The 15,664-nt window shown below is 51.9% G+C and overlaps 1 protein-coding gene and 1 non-coding gene across 3 annotated transcripts in view; both read left to right on the top strand.

The window, feature by feature from the left end:
• Nucleotides 1–15,664, top strand: part of SYN3 (synapsin III) — a 388,952-nt gene that overhangs the window by 311,546 nt on the left and 61,742 nt on the right. For both annotated transcript variants that reach the window (XM_036297700.1, XM_036297699.1), the window contains exon 7: nt 14,422–14,484. In XM_036297700.1, coding sequence (XP_036153593.1) covers nt 14,422–14,484 — 63 coding nt within the window. The remainder of the gene's footprint in view (nt 1–14,421; nt 14,485–15,664) is intronic.
• On the top strand, nt 3,857–3,966 carry LOC118652237. The gene has a single exon (XR_004966504.1). It is a non-coding gene; the product is annotated as a U6 spliceosomal RNA (small nuclear RNA).

The raw sequence follows: 15,664 nt of genomic DNA, 5'->3' as shown, positions 1-15,664 counted from the left end.
CCTGGTCTTTGAAGCCAGGGCCTTGGCTCGCCTTGGGTATCATGGCGGCGATACCACCTCCTCTCCCCTGGCATCCGCCAGGCACTGGCCCCTCGAGCGCTCAGGCTGGCTGCCCTGGCCCAGACTTCCCATTGCGTGGCACTGACTTGCTTTTTGTTCTTGGGAAAGCTGTGCTCTAGCTGGAAGAAAAAGTCGCGTCCGCATCATGACCTTGCACCCCAAAGTCAGGCCCCCCTGGGGACGGGAGAGATTTCCTTGAGAATCACGGCCTAAAGGCAGTCAGAGGGCTCACATGGTCACTCGCTGGCTGGAACAAATGACTCCCCCTTTGTGAGCTGCCAGGTCTCCTCGGTACAGAGAGTGGCTGGACTGGAACACCCCCAGGTGCCTTCCCGCCTGCGGCAGAGGAGATGTTGACCCTGGGTCGTACAGGCAGGGCCCAGGCCCAGGAGCCTAAGAGGCAGGCCTGGCCCTTCCTCACCTGGGAGTGCCTTCCTGCGGGTGCCATGCCACACAGAGACCAGCCAAAGTATTCCCATCCCTTTGTGAGGAGGAGGAGCCACACTTTCTCTGTGGCATCACACAGGCGTTGACCATCGGAGGACTGCCGGACACTCCCTAGAGGGGCTGGAGGGCAGGAATGGTGGGCCCAGGGGAGATGGCAGGGCAGGTGGGGTGGTAGGAAGGTACCCCAGCAAATGGTATCCAATGGGAATGCAAGCATGTCAATATTTTAACAACAGGCCTGGCTGGTGTGGCGCAGTGGTTGAGCATCAACCCATGAACCAAGAGGTCGCTGGTTCAGTTCCTGGTCAGGGCACATGCCCAGATTGCAGGCTTGATCCCCAGTAGGGTGCATGCAGGAGGCAGCCAATCGATGATGTTTCTCTCTCATCCATGTTTCTATCCCTCTATCCCTCTCCCTTCCTCTTTCTCTAAAGAAAATCGATAAAAACATATTTTAAAAAAATATTTTAACAAGTGGCATGGCCAGGCAGGTGCGTAGTTACTGAATATCAGCTCAGCCCCCATCGGAATGCTGCCTCCATGTGTACAGCAGGGCAGACCCAGACGCTGGCAACAGATTGGAAAGTGACCCCCGCCCCCAGCCTCTGGAGACCCCCCTCCCTCACAAGCTTGCTTCATTCCAGGCCCCCACCCCGGACCTCCCTGGGCATTGGCAAAGAGCAGGCACGGTGCCAAACCCTGACTTCATGCTGACCATCCACTCCCCAAGCCAGGGAAGGAGCAGTGATGTCATTGTCCCTGTGTTTCAGAAAAGCAATCATCAGACTCGGAAGAGATCAACTTTCAAGGCAGAAGGCCAAACACTTTGTCTTGGCAAAGGCCTCGGAGGATTGCCTCATAGAAGGAAGGGCCGCGTGCTCACGAGCATCATTTGTTATGAGCCGGGGACTCCGCAGTGTCCTTGGGTTGGAAAACCTCGGGGCCCTGTGAGATGGAGGGTGTCGTATCTGACACCAGTGAGCATTACTGTCATCTCCTCCCATCTGAACCCGCTCTTGGGGAAGGAGAGGGCACCAACAGAGTGCGGCCACCCCACCCTGGACCCGCGTTCCCTCTTATTATTATAGAGGGAACCAGTTTTCTCGCAGTTTTCACCCCAGTTTTCTCAATTTGAGTGAGCTCCACAAAGGCAGAAACCTTGTTCATTGCTGTACCCTGGCCTCTGGTATGGAGCTGAGAACTCCATACATATGGGCTGAATGAGTGGCAAGGAGGAAAAAGCAATGAATTGGGATGTAGCACTCCTGGCTTCCAGGGGTCCAGGGGCACATCCAGGTATGCCAGCTGGGCCTAGGTGGGCATGTTGGGGGCTGCCATTGGTTGGTACGGATCTGTGCTGTATGATCGAAAGGATCTACCCTTTGACAGGTCCCTGGAGGTGCTGGAGGGCAGGAATTGTGGGGAGTGGGCCCAGGGGAGATGTCAGGGCAGGTGGGATGGCAAGAAGGCACCCGGCAAATGGTTATCAACCTTTGACTACCTGCCTTCTCCATGGCTTACAATCTTGCCTTCACACTTCTGCTAGCGCCTCTGAGCTTCATCAGGACAGCTATCTGGTCAACCTTTTGTGGCTACACCCTGTTGAAAAGGACCCACTTTGAGGAAATGTGTTCAGGAAGAGCAGGTTCCTCCCACCTCCCCCTCCCCCACGCACACACACGTGCTCCTAAGCAATGCTTCTGGGGGCTCTCATCTGAACTTGGTCACCGGGGTGACCTTGATCATGAGACTTTCCTCTCTGGGCCTCCGTTTCCCCTTCTACAAAAATGCAAGATCCATTACAAGTGTCCAAGGTGCTTAACTTTCAGGTGGGGGGCATCTCAGCCCCCTCTTAGAAACAAAAGAAAGTCGCGCAACCTCTCCCCTCGCTTGTGCGAAGGGACGTTTTGGCGTGCGGGCTCTGGAGGTCCGCAGCCCCCTTGCACCCGGGGCAGAGCCTTTGTGATCTGTGAGTCCCTCCGGTCGGTGACCCTCTGGAATGTTAACCGAAGTGTGACTGAGAAAACACATTCTGGCTGCCCTCTGAGGCCACCCCGGGGCCCCTCTTGGCTGCCCCTCAGGAATGAAGGCGCCTGGGCTTCACCCATGGCCCCAAATCCAGCCCCTCGTGTCCTCAAGATCCAGGGCTCGTGGAAATGAGGCGGGAAGCTAAAGGAAGTCCAGGCAGCTCCGCCTAAAAGACGTTTCCTCTTCTCGGCTGCTTCTTCCAATCTGGCCTTTCTAGAGCTGGACAAAGGTGGGGAGGGGGTGGGGATAATGCTAAGAGTTTTTTGTTTGTTTTTTTATTGAGGCCCAAAGAAGGTCGCAGAGATGGGCTACAAACTGGAGAGGTGAGGCTCGGGCACATGGCAGGGGCGCTGGTGCATGTGGGTGGGGCCTCTGTGCATTCTCCAGGGCAAATCGGACTTTTCCAGCCGCGGGTTTTCGAAAGCTATTTATGAAGCTGAACTAATCCAGCCCAGCTGTGCAACGATAAGTAAACAGGGCGTTTTGTGGAAATTCGGAGCCCCCCTCTCTCCCCCTTTCCCCCCCCCCCCCCCCCCCCCGCCTGTGCTTACACAGCTCACTCCATCCTTTCTGTCCAGGAGAGAATGAGATGCCAAGGGCGAGCAGGCACAATTGAATCTGAGTCCAGGACTCGTACCTACCGGTCACCACTCTCAACCCTGGCAAGTCTCCCCTGGGCATCAGGATGGGCACACAGAACTGAGTCAGGATGCCTTCTCCACTACTTCTTAGCTGGGTGAACTTGGGGGTGCTTCTTAATCTCTCTGAGCTTCCGTTTTCCCATCTGTAAAATGGCCATAATGATATCTAACTTGCAGAGTTACCGGGCAGGATACACCAGGACATAAAAGGGCAAGTGCAGCCGGCAGTGCTCAGCATGGAGCTGGTCCCCAGTGGATGCTGTGGGTCCCTCTTGGCCACCCCCACTGCTCCTCTGTCCTTCTCTCTGGAGTAGGGAGGAACGTGTATGGAGACCTGGAGTGAGTTAGGAAAGGGACTGCTCCCTTCCAGCTGAAAAGCAGCCACCCCAGGAGCAGGCTCAGCAAGTGAAGACGGGCTGGACCAAGTCCCCTTCACGCCCTCCCAGCCAGGTGCCCTGTGCCGACACTACCACACAGCCATGTGGGAACCGCAGCCACAAAACCCAGGCTGCCCTGCTGACCCTCTGGCTGCGATTTCTTTTTCAGTTAGAGGTCGTCTTTTAGCAAAGCCATTGATCCCCTTTTAAGAATGCCTAACAGGGGTTAAACCTGGAGAAAGTCTTTTTCACCCTAGTGTGAATGAGTTTCCGGTTCATTCCTGCCCTAAGAAAAAGGCAGAAGTGCTGTCTTCGGCAGCACATATACTAAAATTGGAACAATACAGAGAAGATTAGCATCGCCCCTGCGCAAGGATGACACGCATTTAATTCGTGAAGCGATCCATAAAAAAGAGAATTAAGCAAACGACGAAGGGAGCAAGGTAGCAAGGACCCAGCCTTGCCTGACTCTCCGGACGGTGCTGCTACCCTGCCTCAGCATCACCCACCCTCAAGCGTGGGTGTCGCAGCAAAGCCACTCTCCTGCCACTCTCATGCTGTGCCCAGGGCACTAGGCTCAGAACCCCGACATCACTTCTGCTGTGGTGTCCTGGCCAGCACGTCACCAGGCCATCTCAGGTTCAAGGTGGCAAAACAGACTCCACCTCTTGTTGGAAGGACCTGGAAAAGACATGGATGCAGGGAGGCCATTCACTGGGGCCATCAATGCAGTCAGTCAGCATGAGTTGGAGCACAAGCCAAATGAGAGATTCAGGGGTGGGGGACGTGACGTGACGTATTTTCAGATGGGGCTGCCCTGGAACCTCCAGGATGCTGGTCACCCTCACTTCCACATCCCCTAGCACAGCTCAGCCCAGGGACCCTCCCCGAACACCTGCCCATTGATACCTGACCAATGCGGAACCTGAGGCTTTGGAACATGGGGGGAGCTCCCATGGACATTTTGGGGTCAAAGGCTGGTATTGATCAAGCAGGCCTTAAACATTACAGGGCTTCGGGTCTAGAAGCCATTTAAGCGAATGCCTTTCGTGGTACAAAAGAATAAACTAAAGCCAAGAGGCCAAGCGACGTAGCCAAGATCATGTGGGTAAGGAGACCCGTGTTCCCCAAACTTGAACCTGCCAGCGAATCCCCTGAGCATCTGCAGAGCCCGAGCAGGGGGCCTGGCGTGGGGCCTGAGATTTAGCATCTCTAACAGGAGCCCAGGAGCTATGGATGCCGCTGGTCACAGATTCTGGAGAGAGGGCATCGGTGGAGAGGAGGTGGTCGGTAGACACCTGCATTTAAGACCCTTCTGTTCTCCGCACTCTGCACTTAGACGCCTGAGTAAACTGATGTTCAGAAGGAGGCTTTGGCATTGGACCGACTCCCTGAGGTTTTACGGCGTTCCCACTTTCCTCATGGTGCTGGGCCAGGGGTCTCTACGTCCCAAGGGCTGACACGGTCCGGTCTGGTTAGTGATTAGGAGCTTGGCAGCCTCTGTCGCTCTATTATGGGGCCTCTGAACATTCCGTCCAGCGGCCCCTTGGCACGCCACATGCTTTTCAAATGAAAGAGGAAAAAGGCGAACGTTGCCCGTGCTCATTTGCCTAATTCAAAAGCATCGAGAGGTTTTTTTTAGAAGGGAACACACACCAGGCATCTGAAATGGAGGGAGCCCCTCACCAGGGAGCCAAGAGCGAAATGGAGACGGACGTTTCGAGGGCTGACATGTTAATGGACAAACCATGCGCCCGGTTTGTTTGTCCCCATCTCCTCTCCGCAGAGAAACCGCGGCCGTTTTGGAAGCTCTGTGTGGAGAGGAAATTGTTTTCTACTCCCCTTCAGGCAGTGGGAGTGGTGTCCTGTGATTTCACATCAGTTCAGTCCAACCCACGGGCACTGATTGAGGGGCTACTGTGCGTCGTGTGTCATGCTGGGTGAATTGGGGGGGGGTGCTTCTTAATCTCTCTGAGCCTCAGTTTTTCCATCTGCAGAATGGCCACAATGACACCTAACTTGCAGGGTGCCTGGGTGGGATAAGCGAGGAACTGAAAATGGAAGCGCAGAAGGCACCGCTCAACGCGGAGCTGGTCCCCAGTCGATGCTGCGTGTCCCTCTTGGTGTAGTGACCAGAGACGACCCTGTGCTTTACATTCATCCATTCACTCAACAGGGGACCCTTGCCAGGCACCGTGCCAGCTCTGGGGCCAAGAAGGGAGGTAGATAGGCATGGCCTGGCTACACCCAGCCATCAGAGAGACCACCAGTAAGTAATTCTCATTATGTTGCAATAAGTCATACCTTTCTGCGATAAGTCACCACGACAGAGTGTGGTGCTAGGAAGACAGAGATAAAAGAGGTCTTGCTCAGACCCATCCTTCCTTTCTACCTGGGGCCACTGTCTCAGCCTGGGTCCTCCTGGGGGCACAGCCTCAGGACAGTGTTGAGGAGAAACAGCTGGTCTCTGCAGGCCTTGGGCTAGGCCCTCCCCTGACCCCAGCACCCCCCACACACACACATACACACACCAGCTAGAAGCGTTCTTTCCCAAATGTGGATCTAGTGGTGTTATGCTCCTACTAAAACTTCTGCACTGGGCTCCCCATCATTAGTGGGGTTCATTCCAAACCTCTCAGAATAGTTTACGAGACATTTTACAATTTGGCTCCCGTCTACTTTCTTGGCCCCATAATTCCCTCTTTCTCCATCATTCATCCTTCTCTCTCCATGAGGGACATCGTGGGGCTCCCCAGAACCCCTCAGAGTAAGGGGGAGCTCTCTAAAAAAAACTGGTTGATTATGGAAATATCCAAACATACGCAAAAGTGGAAGGAGTAAAATGATGACCCTTAATATACCCATCACCAATCTTGTCACCTCTGAAAACCCACCCCACACTGGATTACTTTAGAGCAAATCCAGGACAGTATGTCCTTTCATCTGAAAATACTTCGGTATGTATTCATGAAAGATGAGGACAGCCCAGTTTTTGAGGCTCCAGATTTGTTTTTGAAAGCTCCAAAACAAGTTAACCAGTTTTGTGGTCTAGGTTGAATTTGTGCATTGAACAAACCAGTGTTTTCAACACACACACACACACACACACACACACACACACGCACACTACAATGATTGTGTGGTGAGAGTATGAAAGAATCCAAATTGAGGTCCTTGTTGAATGTGAAACCCTGGCCAGCCTCGCTCGCCCAGGATTGCCCGCCCCACCCCCACCTCCCGTCCTTCTACCCTTGTGCTTGGCCCTGATGTTTCCTGAGTCCTCCAGGAACTTTCACACCTTTGTGCCTTTCCCCTTGTGGATACTTCTGCCTGGATCACTCTTCCCTCTACTTGGCAAACTCCAACTCGACCGTCAAAACCCAATGCAAATGTCCTCTTGTCCATGACACCTCTTCCAACCACCTTCCTCCCCCACAGATGGCCACTCATCTTCTTTGCTTCTGCAGCGTTTTCTTCATCCTTCTCTTGAATGTTTACATTGTTGAGTTAAAGTCATTTGTTTGTACATCTGCTGCCCCCGACAGCCTGTTGCTCCTTGAGGGTAGGGCCTGGGTCCTCTCCGTGTGCCCCGGGGCTGGTGTGAAAGGCAGTCTGGTCCTAAAGCATGGACTCTGGCTTCCACCAACCTGGACAAGATACTTAATTCCATCCTGTTTTTCTCACTGGTGAATGAAGGCTCCTGCTAGCACAGTGATTCTCAACCTTCTGGCCCTTTAAACACAGTTCCTCATGTTGTGACCCAACCATAAAATTATTTTCGTTGCTACTTCATAACTGTAATGTTGCTACTGTTGTGAATCGTAATGTAAATATCTGATATGCAGGATGGTCTTAGGCGACCCCTGTGAAAGGGTCATTCGACCGCCAAAGGGGTCGCGACCCACAGGTTGAGAACCACTAGAGCTGTCACAGGGCTTTCGAAAGGATTAAATGAGATGCGTCTGTTCAGCTGCTGTGGGCCGCCACCTGCAGACACTGAATAATCGCTGGCCTCTGTCACCCGTGGCCGGCATGACTCCTTCATTAAAGGAGCCCCTACATCCAGGGACATGTCCCGTCCTTTGACACTAGGCCCCAGTGTCTGCTGGGGTCTTGGTAGTTTTCCCGTGTGAGAGATGGTGGAAATCTCCCTGCTGGTCCTGAGCCTCAGACCCTGCAGTGGAGGCTTCAGACCAGCTCCTGCAGGGCCGCCCAGGCTCCTGCTCACCCCTCACCATGACACTGGGGACATGAAGGTCATTTCCAGGAGGAGGGGGCAATGGTTTTGTAAGGGAAAGTGGGGACGAGAGGAAATTTTCTCTCTCACTCTGCTCATGGGTGCCCACTACCATGTTTATGGGTGCTTTTGGCTCCTAAACATTCTTATCAGCCCTTTGCGTTATCAACTTGTGAGAATATGCCAGAAGCAGAGATCTTCCTTGCTCCCATCAAGGACTAAGGGTCTGGCTCAGGGCCCCGCTGGTAAGGGCTGAAAGCAGTGGGGAATGAGGCCGGCAAGGTTTGACACACAGAACGCAAGCACCTGCGAGCTGGTGTTGGTTTGCCAGGACAAGCCCTCCTCCCTCTAGAGGATTATGGTCACAGGATGCCCCGCTGGACGCCGTCAGTACTTCTGACCCCTGGCATTGCCAAAGCCTTATCCTTCTTCACTCAAAGTTGCTAAGACATTCATTTGCCTTTGTAGTTTGCAATCACTGGAAATACATATTCAGGGCCGTTCCAAAATGTATTTAAAAGTCAGGCATGCCCTCGCTGGTTTGGTTCAGTGGATAGAGCATCGGCTTATGGACTGAAGGGTCCCAGGTTCGATTCTGGCCAAGGGCACATGCCCGGTTTGCGGGCTCAGTCCCCAGTGGTGGGGGTGTGGGAGGCAGCCGATCAATAATTCTCTCTCATTGTTGTTGTTTCAATCTCTCTCTCACCCTCTCCTTTTCTCTCTGAAATCAATAAAAATGTATTTTAATAAATAAATAAATAATAAAATAAAAGGCACCATCCATACGAGAGAACAGTACTGGGCAATATAAAGGAATGAAGTACAGATACATCCACAACATGGATGAACCTTGAGGACACATGCCAAGTGAAAGAACCAACCATGACATGTCACATGTTGTATGATTTTATTTACATGAACTTTCCAGCACAGGCAAATCTATAGAGACAGATAGTAGACCACTGGCTGCCAGGGACTGGAGGGATGAATGGGGAATGACTGGCAATGGGTATGCGGTGATGAAAAGGTTCTGAAATGAGATCATAGTGGTAATAGTTGCGCAACTCTGGGAATATACTACAAACACTGAATCGTACACTATACAGAGGGTGAGTTTTTGGGTATGTGAATTGTGTCTCAATAAAGCTGCTGGTTATGCAAAATTTACAAGATAAAAATCAGGTAGAGTTTCAGTATATTTAAGAAAAATCAGATCAATCCATTGTATCCATTTAATGATAAATGTTTAAATAATTTCAAAGCAGTTTTCACAATGCATGGTACAAAATGGGAAGCTTTAAAAGACAAAGCAGTGTCCAGAAAGGTATCAGGAGGTAATTTGGCTTTTGGGGGGAATAATTTTACATGAATATTAGTTCAAATCACCCCAGAGAATTTCTGGCTGGATCCACATTCAGAGCATATGTTTGACATACAAGCTTCATGATAACCTCAGTTGTTGGTGGGCCTATTCCCATTTACAGGTAAAGCAACGGAGACCCCGAAAGGTTAGGACACATGCCCGCGGGCACCCAGTAGGAAATGACACCAACAGTATTTGAATTCCTCTGGCTTCAAGGCCTCCATTCCCTCTCCCTCCTCATTCCAGGGCATTCCACAAATGGAGTTTCCTTGAACCAGAGGAAATAGCTCCCTTTGCTTAGAGCCCCAATGAAGCAGTATCGTTTCTATGCAACGCCAACAAGAGTAACTTTAACCAAATTTTTCCATTCACTTTAACCTTAGGAGATTACATGTGTGAACATAAATTAAAGCAAAAAAAAAGTGGTACTGAAGTATTGCTATTGTTATTTAGCTATTTTCACTAAGAAGAGGAACATAAGTTCCCATAATGGGATCGTCTGACTTGTATAGGGGACTTCTTCATCGTCTAGAAATGGAGCAGGGACAAGAGTAGGAATGAAAGAACCTTGCAATGGAGACCTGGTTCTTACAACCATGGGATTCAGGATGGGCTTCAGCACTTTGAGTCATTCAGACCCTCCCCACTCCCAGTGGCACTGTGTCGCTGAGGATGTGAGGGGCACCCAGGAGGGTCCCGGGGGAGACGGACTGGCCTCCTGAACCCATCTGTGCCATAAACATCACACGAGCGAGAACAAGAAAAGCATATTTGCAGACAAATATTGCCGTGCTATCGGTTTATTTTTGACCATTCCGTTTCTCAGGGAAACAGGAAATGTAAGAGAAAAGGATGTTTGTATTTCAGTAGGGCAGGTTGAGTTGGATTTTTCTAAATATGCTGCCAGTATTTTTCCAAGAAACACTAAACGTAGGAGGAGGTGATACAGAGGGTTCAGAGGTGGGATTCGAAGGGCAGAGAGCGTTACACTGGGCTGAACCCACAGACCTCAGCTGTGTCCTGGGCCCTCCTGGTTCCCAGAGCTGGGTGCAGGGCAGACCCACGAATGCAGAAGGCAGGTGGGATCTCTGTCTTGGGCACCTGGGTGCGTGGTGGGACCATTGACCGATGTCAGGACATAAGAGGAGGAAAAAGCATTTTCGATGGGAGTTCATGAGATCACCTGGAAATGTTGATTGAGTTGGAGGTGCCTGCAGGACCACCTGGAGGCCAAGTTCAGAGGGAGGTCTGTCATGCAGGAGAGGCCTGAGGGTTCATGATGAACAAGGGTCACAGACCCACAGCCTCCACAGTCTTGTGAGGAGGTCAGACATTTGTCCAGCAATCGCACAAATAAGTTTAAAAACGCCAGACGTGCTAAGAAGGAGAAAGAGGTGAGCGGTCATGACCTACGCAGGCAGGGAGGTGAGAGCCAGCTCCTTGGGGAAGTGACATTGGAGCTGCAACCTGAAGCAAGGATAGGAGGAGCAGGGGCAGCATTCCAGGTGATGGGAACAGCTCGTCCAAAGGCCCTGTGGCCAGCAGGAGCCAGGCTAATGTCAGGGTCAGAGAGAAAGCTGGTAAGGCGGGTGGGGACCACAGGTAAGATGGGGCTGGGGAAGTAGGCAGGGGCCAGATCCCACAGAGCCCTGTAGGCTGTGGTGAGGAACTGTGTCTCGACATTGTTTTCTCTTTATGGTACATGCTTCAGGCATGTAGGTGGCATTTTGTAGGTTTGTCATAACATTAACGGATTGGAAAGGTTTGCCAAAGGTTGTTTTGTCTCTCCTCCCTCAGACAGGAGCGCCGTTATGTGCAATCCTTAAATTCCAAGGAGATGGTCAGATGCTGCATACCAAGGTTAAGGCTTATCAAGCAGCTGTCAGGATGCTTCTGTCCTCCCTTTTGAATGAATCTTCTCTAAATGCCTATCACAAAGCCCGTCTCCAGGCTGCCCCATTTCTGTCAAAGGGGTCATCACTCTTCCTGCTCACGACCTGGGCATCAGGCTTCCTTCCCCTCATCCCTCCCCTGCCCACGTCCAAGGAGTAGCTGAGTCTTCTCCGTCGGCCTTTGACATCCCCCTGCCCACACTGGTTACCAAGTCCCTGAGATCATAGATGTGAGGGCGTGGGAACCGGTATGGATTGCCATGCTGCTGTGTGCCAGGCCTTGGACATCCTCTCACTCCACTGGCCATGACCAGTTAGTAACCGACATCTGGGTTTCGAGTAGTAAGTACCTCCTTTAGACCAGTGGCCAGGGCGGAACTCTCTGGGGACAGAGCATCTCCACTGAGACCTCATTATGAGAAGGGACTCGCCTAGAAGAGTGTCAGGAAGAGCCTTTCAGAGAAAGGCAGCAGCATGTGCAAAGGCCCTGTGGCAGGGGGGAGTGTGGCCCATGCAGTAAAGAACTGAAAGGCCCGGGGGTTGGAGCATAGCTGGTAGGCAGAGGTTGGGATGGGGAGGGGGAGAAACACCTGATGAAACGGAGAGGTTGGCAAGAACTAGATTAGGCAGAGCCTCCGGGCATGGCACAGAGGTCCAGCTCCTCCTTGATATCTTCCCAGACTTCTTTGGTCCTCGATTTGCTCTTCCAGGCCTTGCCTTCTCTATCACTGAGCCGGGATTTAAATCTCCAGAACGTCACGAATGTAGAGGGAATTGCCTCCTTCATTGGAAAGTGGCCCCCACCCCTCAGGTCCCAGCTCCCCCATCCCCGGGCATGAAGACGAACGAGGTTGACACAGTGCTGATCTGGGCTCGCTCTGTTCTGCCTCCAACCCTCCAGGAGAACGCCCAGCCTGGGCACTGGGCCACCCCCACTGATTTTGATTTCTTGGGAGAGATGAATAGGGCCCTTATCTGGGTGGGGATCTCTGGTTTCAAAAATTGATCTGCCCCTTCTCACCGGATGTGAGGCCGCTCATGCCACTGGGCAGTGCTGAACTCTGGGACCCCCGGGGCATGTGAGCAGGGACAGGGAGCCTGTGAGAAGCTGGTGCAGGGCTCGCCATCCCCAGGGAAACTAATAAAGCTATTGTTGGGAAGGGAAGAGAGAAAATAGCCGACAAGATGTTTTTTGTTCTCTGTGACCTTGCCTGTGTTCGGGAAGGGGCTGGCATGTTGCAAATGGGAATGGCCTTTGAAACGTATTTGAACAGCTTGGGAAGGGAGAGGGTTGGGCAGTGGAGACGAGACCTGGGTGGCAGGGAGAAGCCCCTCCATTCTCTGTCTGACCTTGGATAAATGACCTGATGTCTCCTCTGTCACATGGGGAAAGGGAAGAATGCTGACAAACTGGGGTGGGCAAAAGTAGGTTTACAGTTGTGAATACAGAAAACACAGAGTTTATTCTCGTATTAGTATTTATTAATTATTATATTATTTTCCATACAAACACCTGTAGACCTACTTTTGCCCACTCCGGGTACATAAAGTGCCCGGTACTATTCCTGGCTCTGACGAGACACTCAGTAAATGTAGCTGCCTATTAGCCTGGGAGTTGCTATGGTGAGTGGACTCACCCAGAGTTCAACACCGTGGCGCCCACTTTCATCTCTTGGACTCTAACAAATGACTTTAGAAACGTATCTGGATGTCTCCAAATTCTGCTGAGTCTCCCCCTGCAGGGCTCTTGGCCTGGCCTCTGAGAATTAAGACATTCATTTATAAGGACATGTGGACCGATGTTTAGTGGTCATTCTTGAGTGGCAGAGAGGGAACTACACAAATGTCCATTAATAGGAAAATGGCTGAAGAATTGCAGCACGTGGAATAGTGTGAAGCTATTGAAACTATTGGGTTAGGAGTGTAGCTATGGATGTAGGACAGGGGCTGTGCATGGTGTGATAGTGAGTGAAAAGAGCCATTTGTGAGAACATAAGTGTCAGCTTCAACCATGTATGTGTGTACATGTTTGCAGAGGTTGAACGTGAGTGATAGGCAGGAATACACACCACACACACCCGGCAGGTGCGATCAGTCAGCTGGGCTGGGGAGTGGGGGAGAGAGGTTGGCGGGGGGGGGAGGGGGGGGAGGCCGGGGGGGCGGGTTGGAGATGGTGGCAAAAATAGGGAAAAGCTTAATGCGTAATGTTAAATGAGGAGACAGGTGTAAAATTCTATCTCTAATATTATTGCAGAGTATCCCATTTTGTAATTAGACCTATAAACGAGGATTCTGAAGTCGTGTGGACCAATACATTGATTTGATTAGGTGATGAGGTTGTGAACAATCCCCTTCCTGAATTTCTATGGTCATTTGAAACTGTTATTTCCATTTTAAAACGTTTCACTGTCCCTGCCCCAGTCCAGGCCCAAGCAGTGGCACTTCCTGTCAGTTTTAATCAAGTCCACGTCGGTGCCTGGCCCTTCGGTCTCTCCTGATACAGTTCATCCTGCAGCTGGCAGGTCGCTTTCCTGTCCCCAGACTGAGCAACTTCCCCAAGGTCCATCCAAGCCACGTGTACCCCTCCCTTCAGCTTTGATGACCCCCAATAATCTGGCCCCAAATTGCCTCTTCCTTCTCCCCGACACCCAGATTCCGTGTCAGGGGCCTTTCCTGGGCCGGCAGTGTTCTGGAAGCTGGGGATGCAACAGGGGACCAGCGAGGCCAGTTGGAGGTCACACCGGCCCTTGCTCAGCACTGTGCCCTGCACGCACAGTGTGACCAATAAATGCATGTGCCCCTGGTGGGCGTGGGCCCATGGCCTTGAAACCTCTCAGGGTGGCCTGGAGAGGGCTTGGGAGAGGGAATGAGAATTTCCAGGTATTTGAAGGTTGTTGGGGAAATAACCTAAGGCAGAACTGTAACAGGAATAACGGAGCTGCCATTCATTGGGTACTTACAACGTAAGTGCTTCCCATGCTGTAACTCACTTAATTCTCACAGCAACCCTGTGGGATGGGTACTCATCACCCCCATTTCATTGACAAGGAAACTGAGGCACAGATCCATGTAGCAGCTTGTCAGGGATCACACAAGCCAGGATGTGAAACTGGTCAGTTTACTTCCTTCTGCCATCTCTCTGATTGGTGGATGCCCTGGGCAGACAGGTTTTAAGGGCTGGAGCTTCCTTTGGAAGCCAGAAGTGTCGGCATTTAGGGCATTTGAGCCTTGGCAGGATGACCACCTGTCAAGGCATCCTATTGGGGATTCCTGGGGGTGTCAGGTGACTGAGCGTTTCTGCAGCACAGGCCGCGCCCAGAGCCTTGGTGGAGATGCTCTGAGATGCTAATGAGTGATTTCCTCTTGTCTCTTCCAGCTCACAGCCCCTCACTTCCCCGTGGTGGTCAAGCTGGGACATGCCCACGCCGGAATGGGAAAGGTATGAGAAGCGGCTCTCACACTCATGTTCATGCTCATACAGACACCACAGACACCCTGTTCCCCTCTCTGTCCATCCCCCACCACCCTCAAAGTGCACTCCCCCCTCCTGCCCAGCCCCCTTCCTCTGAGCTCCCGGACCTGGGAACCTCTCTCCAGCTCTGTCTGGACTCGCAGAAACCACGCTGAAACTGCTAGCTAATTGTCTCCTATGATTGTGGCTTCAGGGTAATGAATGTAAAGCATCTTGTAAATGGTGATTCTTTTGTACCTGTCGTCATCTGTGCCGTGGCTGGCTGTAAGCTCGTGGCTTTGTCACTGCAAGGCTAACATCTAGAAAGTGGCTAATACATCAGGCTCCATGGAGGAAGTCCCTGGAGCCAGTCAGCTTCTGTGAAAGTAGATGATATATTTTACGCCGTCGCAGCTGACATAACTGGTCTGATCCTTTTCGTTGCAAATTTAGAAACAGAATTTGGGGAGAGGTAATTCACTGGTCCAAGCCATCGGGAAGTCTAGAATAGTTCTTGATAGAGTAGGACAGAGCTGGATTCAGGAACTCCAATGATACTGACAGAACTCAGTCTCCTCTCTCTTGACTCTGCTCATCTCTACTTGGTGCGTTCTTCCGACAGTCGGCATGGCTACAGGTGGCCCACCTGGTCCCTAAGCATCTCTATGTCTGATCTTATGGAGGGGCATTGATCAGCCTTGCTTGGGTTCCTGTGCCCACCCTGAATAAGTGTATATGGAGATGTATTCAGCCCCACTCAAGCCAGACTGATCAGGGTCTCCACAGGAAATGGAGATTTACTCCTCAGTAAGGGGGCGGGAGTGTGGGGAAGTGGTGGGGAGTGGCTACCACAGGCCGCCTCTCAAACTTCTGGCACCAATAGAACCACGTGAGAACATGTAGGTCTCAGCGCCTGCCATCCCTGTTGAAGGGACTGGAGCCCAAGCACCAGGTCCAGTGCAGGGGTCCTAGGTCAAGGACAGCAGGAGTCAGTAGCAACCTTGCTCTGAGAAGGCCCACCCAGCCACAAATAATCCTGCACCTTACACCTTTGTTCTTCCCCACCCTGTGTTCCTTCTGCATCATCGCTTCCCACCTAAACTCCATCCCCTTCAGACAGCAAAGACAGAGCCCAGCAGGTCAGGCCACGACCCCAGCTCTGATGTCC

This window comes from Myotis myotis, unplaced genomic scaffold, assembly GCF_014108235.1.
Source record: "Myotis myotis isolate mMyoMyo1 unplaced genomic scaffold, mMyoMyo1.p scaffold_m19_p_3, whole genome shotgun sequence".
NCBI classification, from domain to species: domain Eukaryota; kingdom Metazoa; phylum Chordata; class Mammalia; order Chiroptera; family Vespertilionidae; genus Myotis; species Myotis myotis.
Note: the sequence above shows the minus strand (reverse complement) of the source record. Positions and strands in the feature narration are given on the sequence as shown.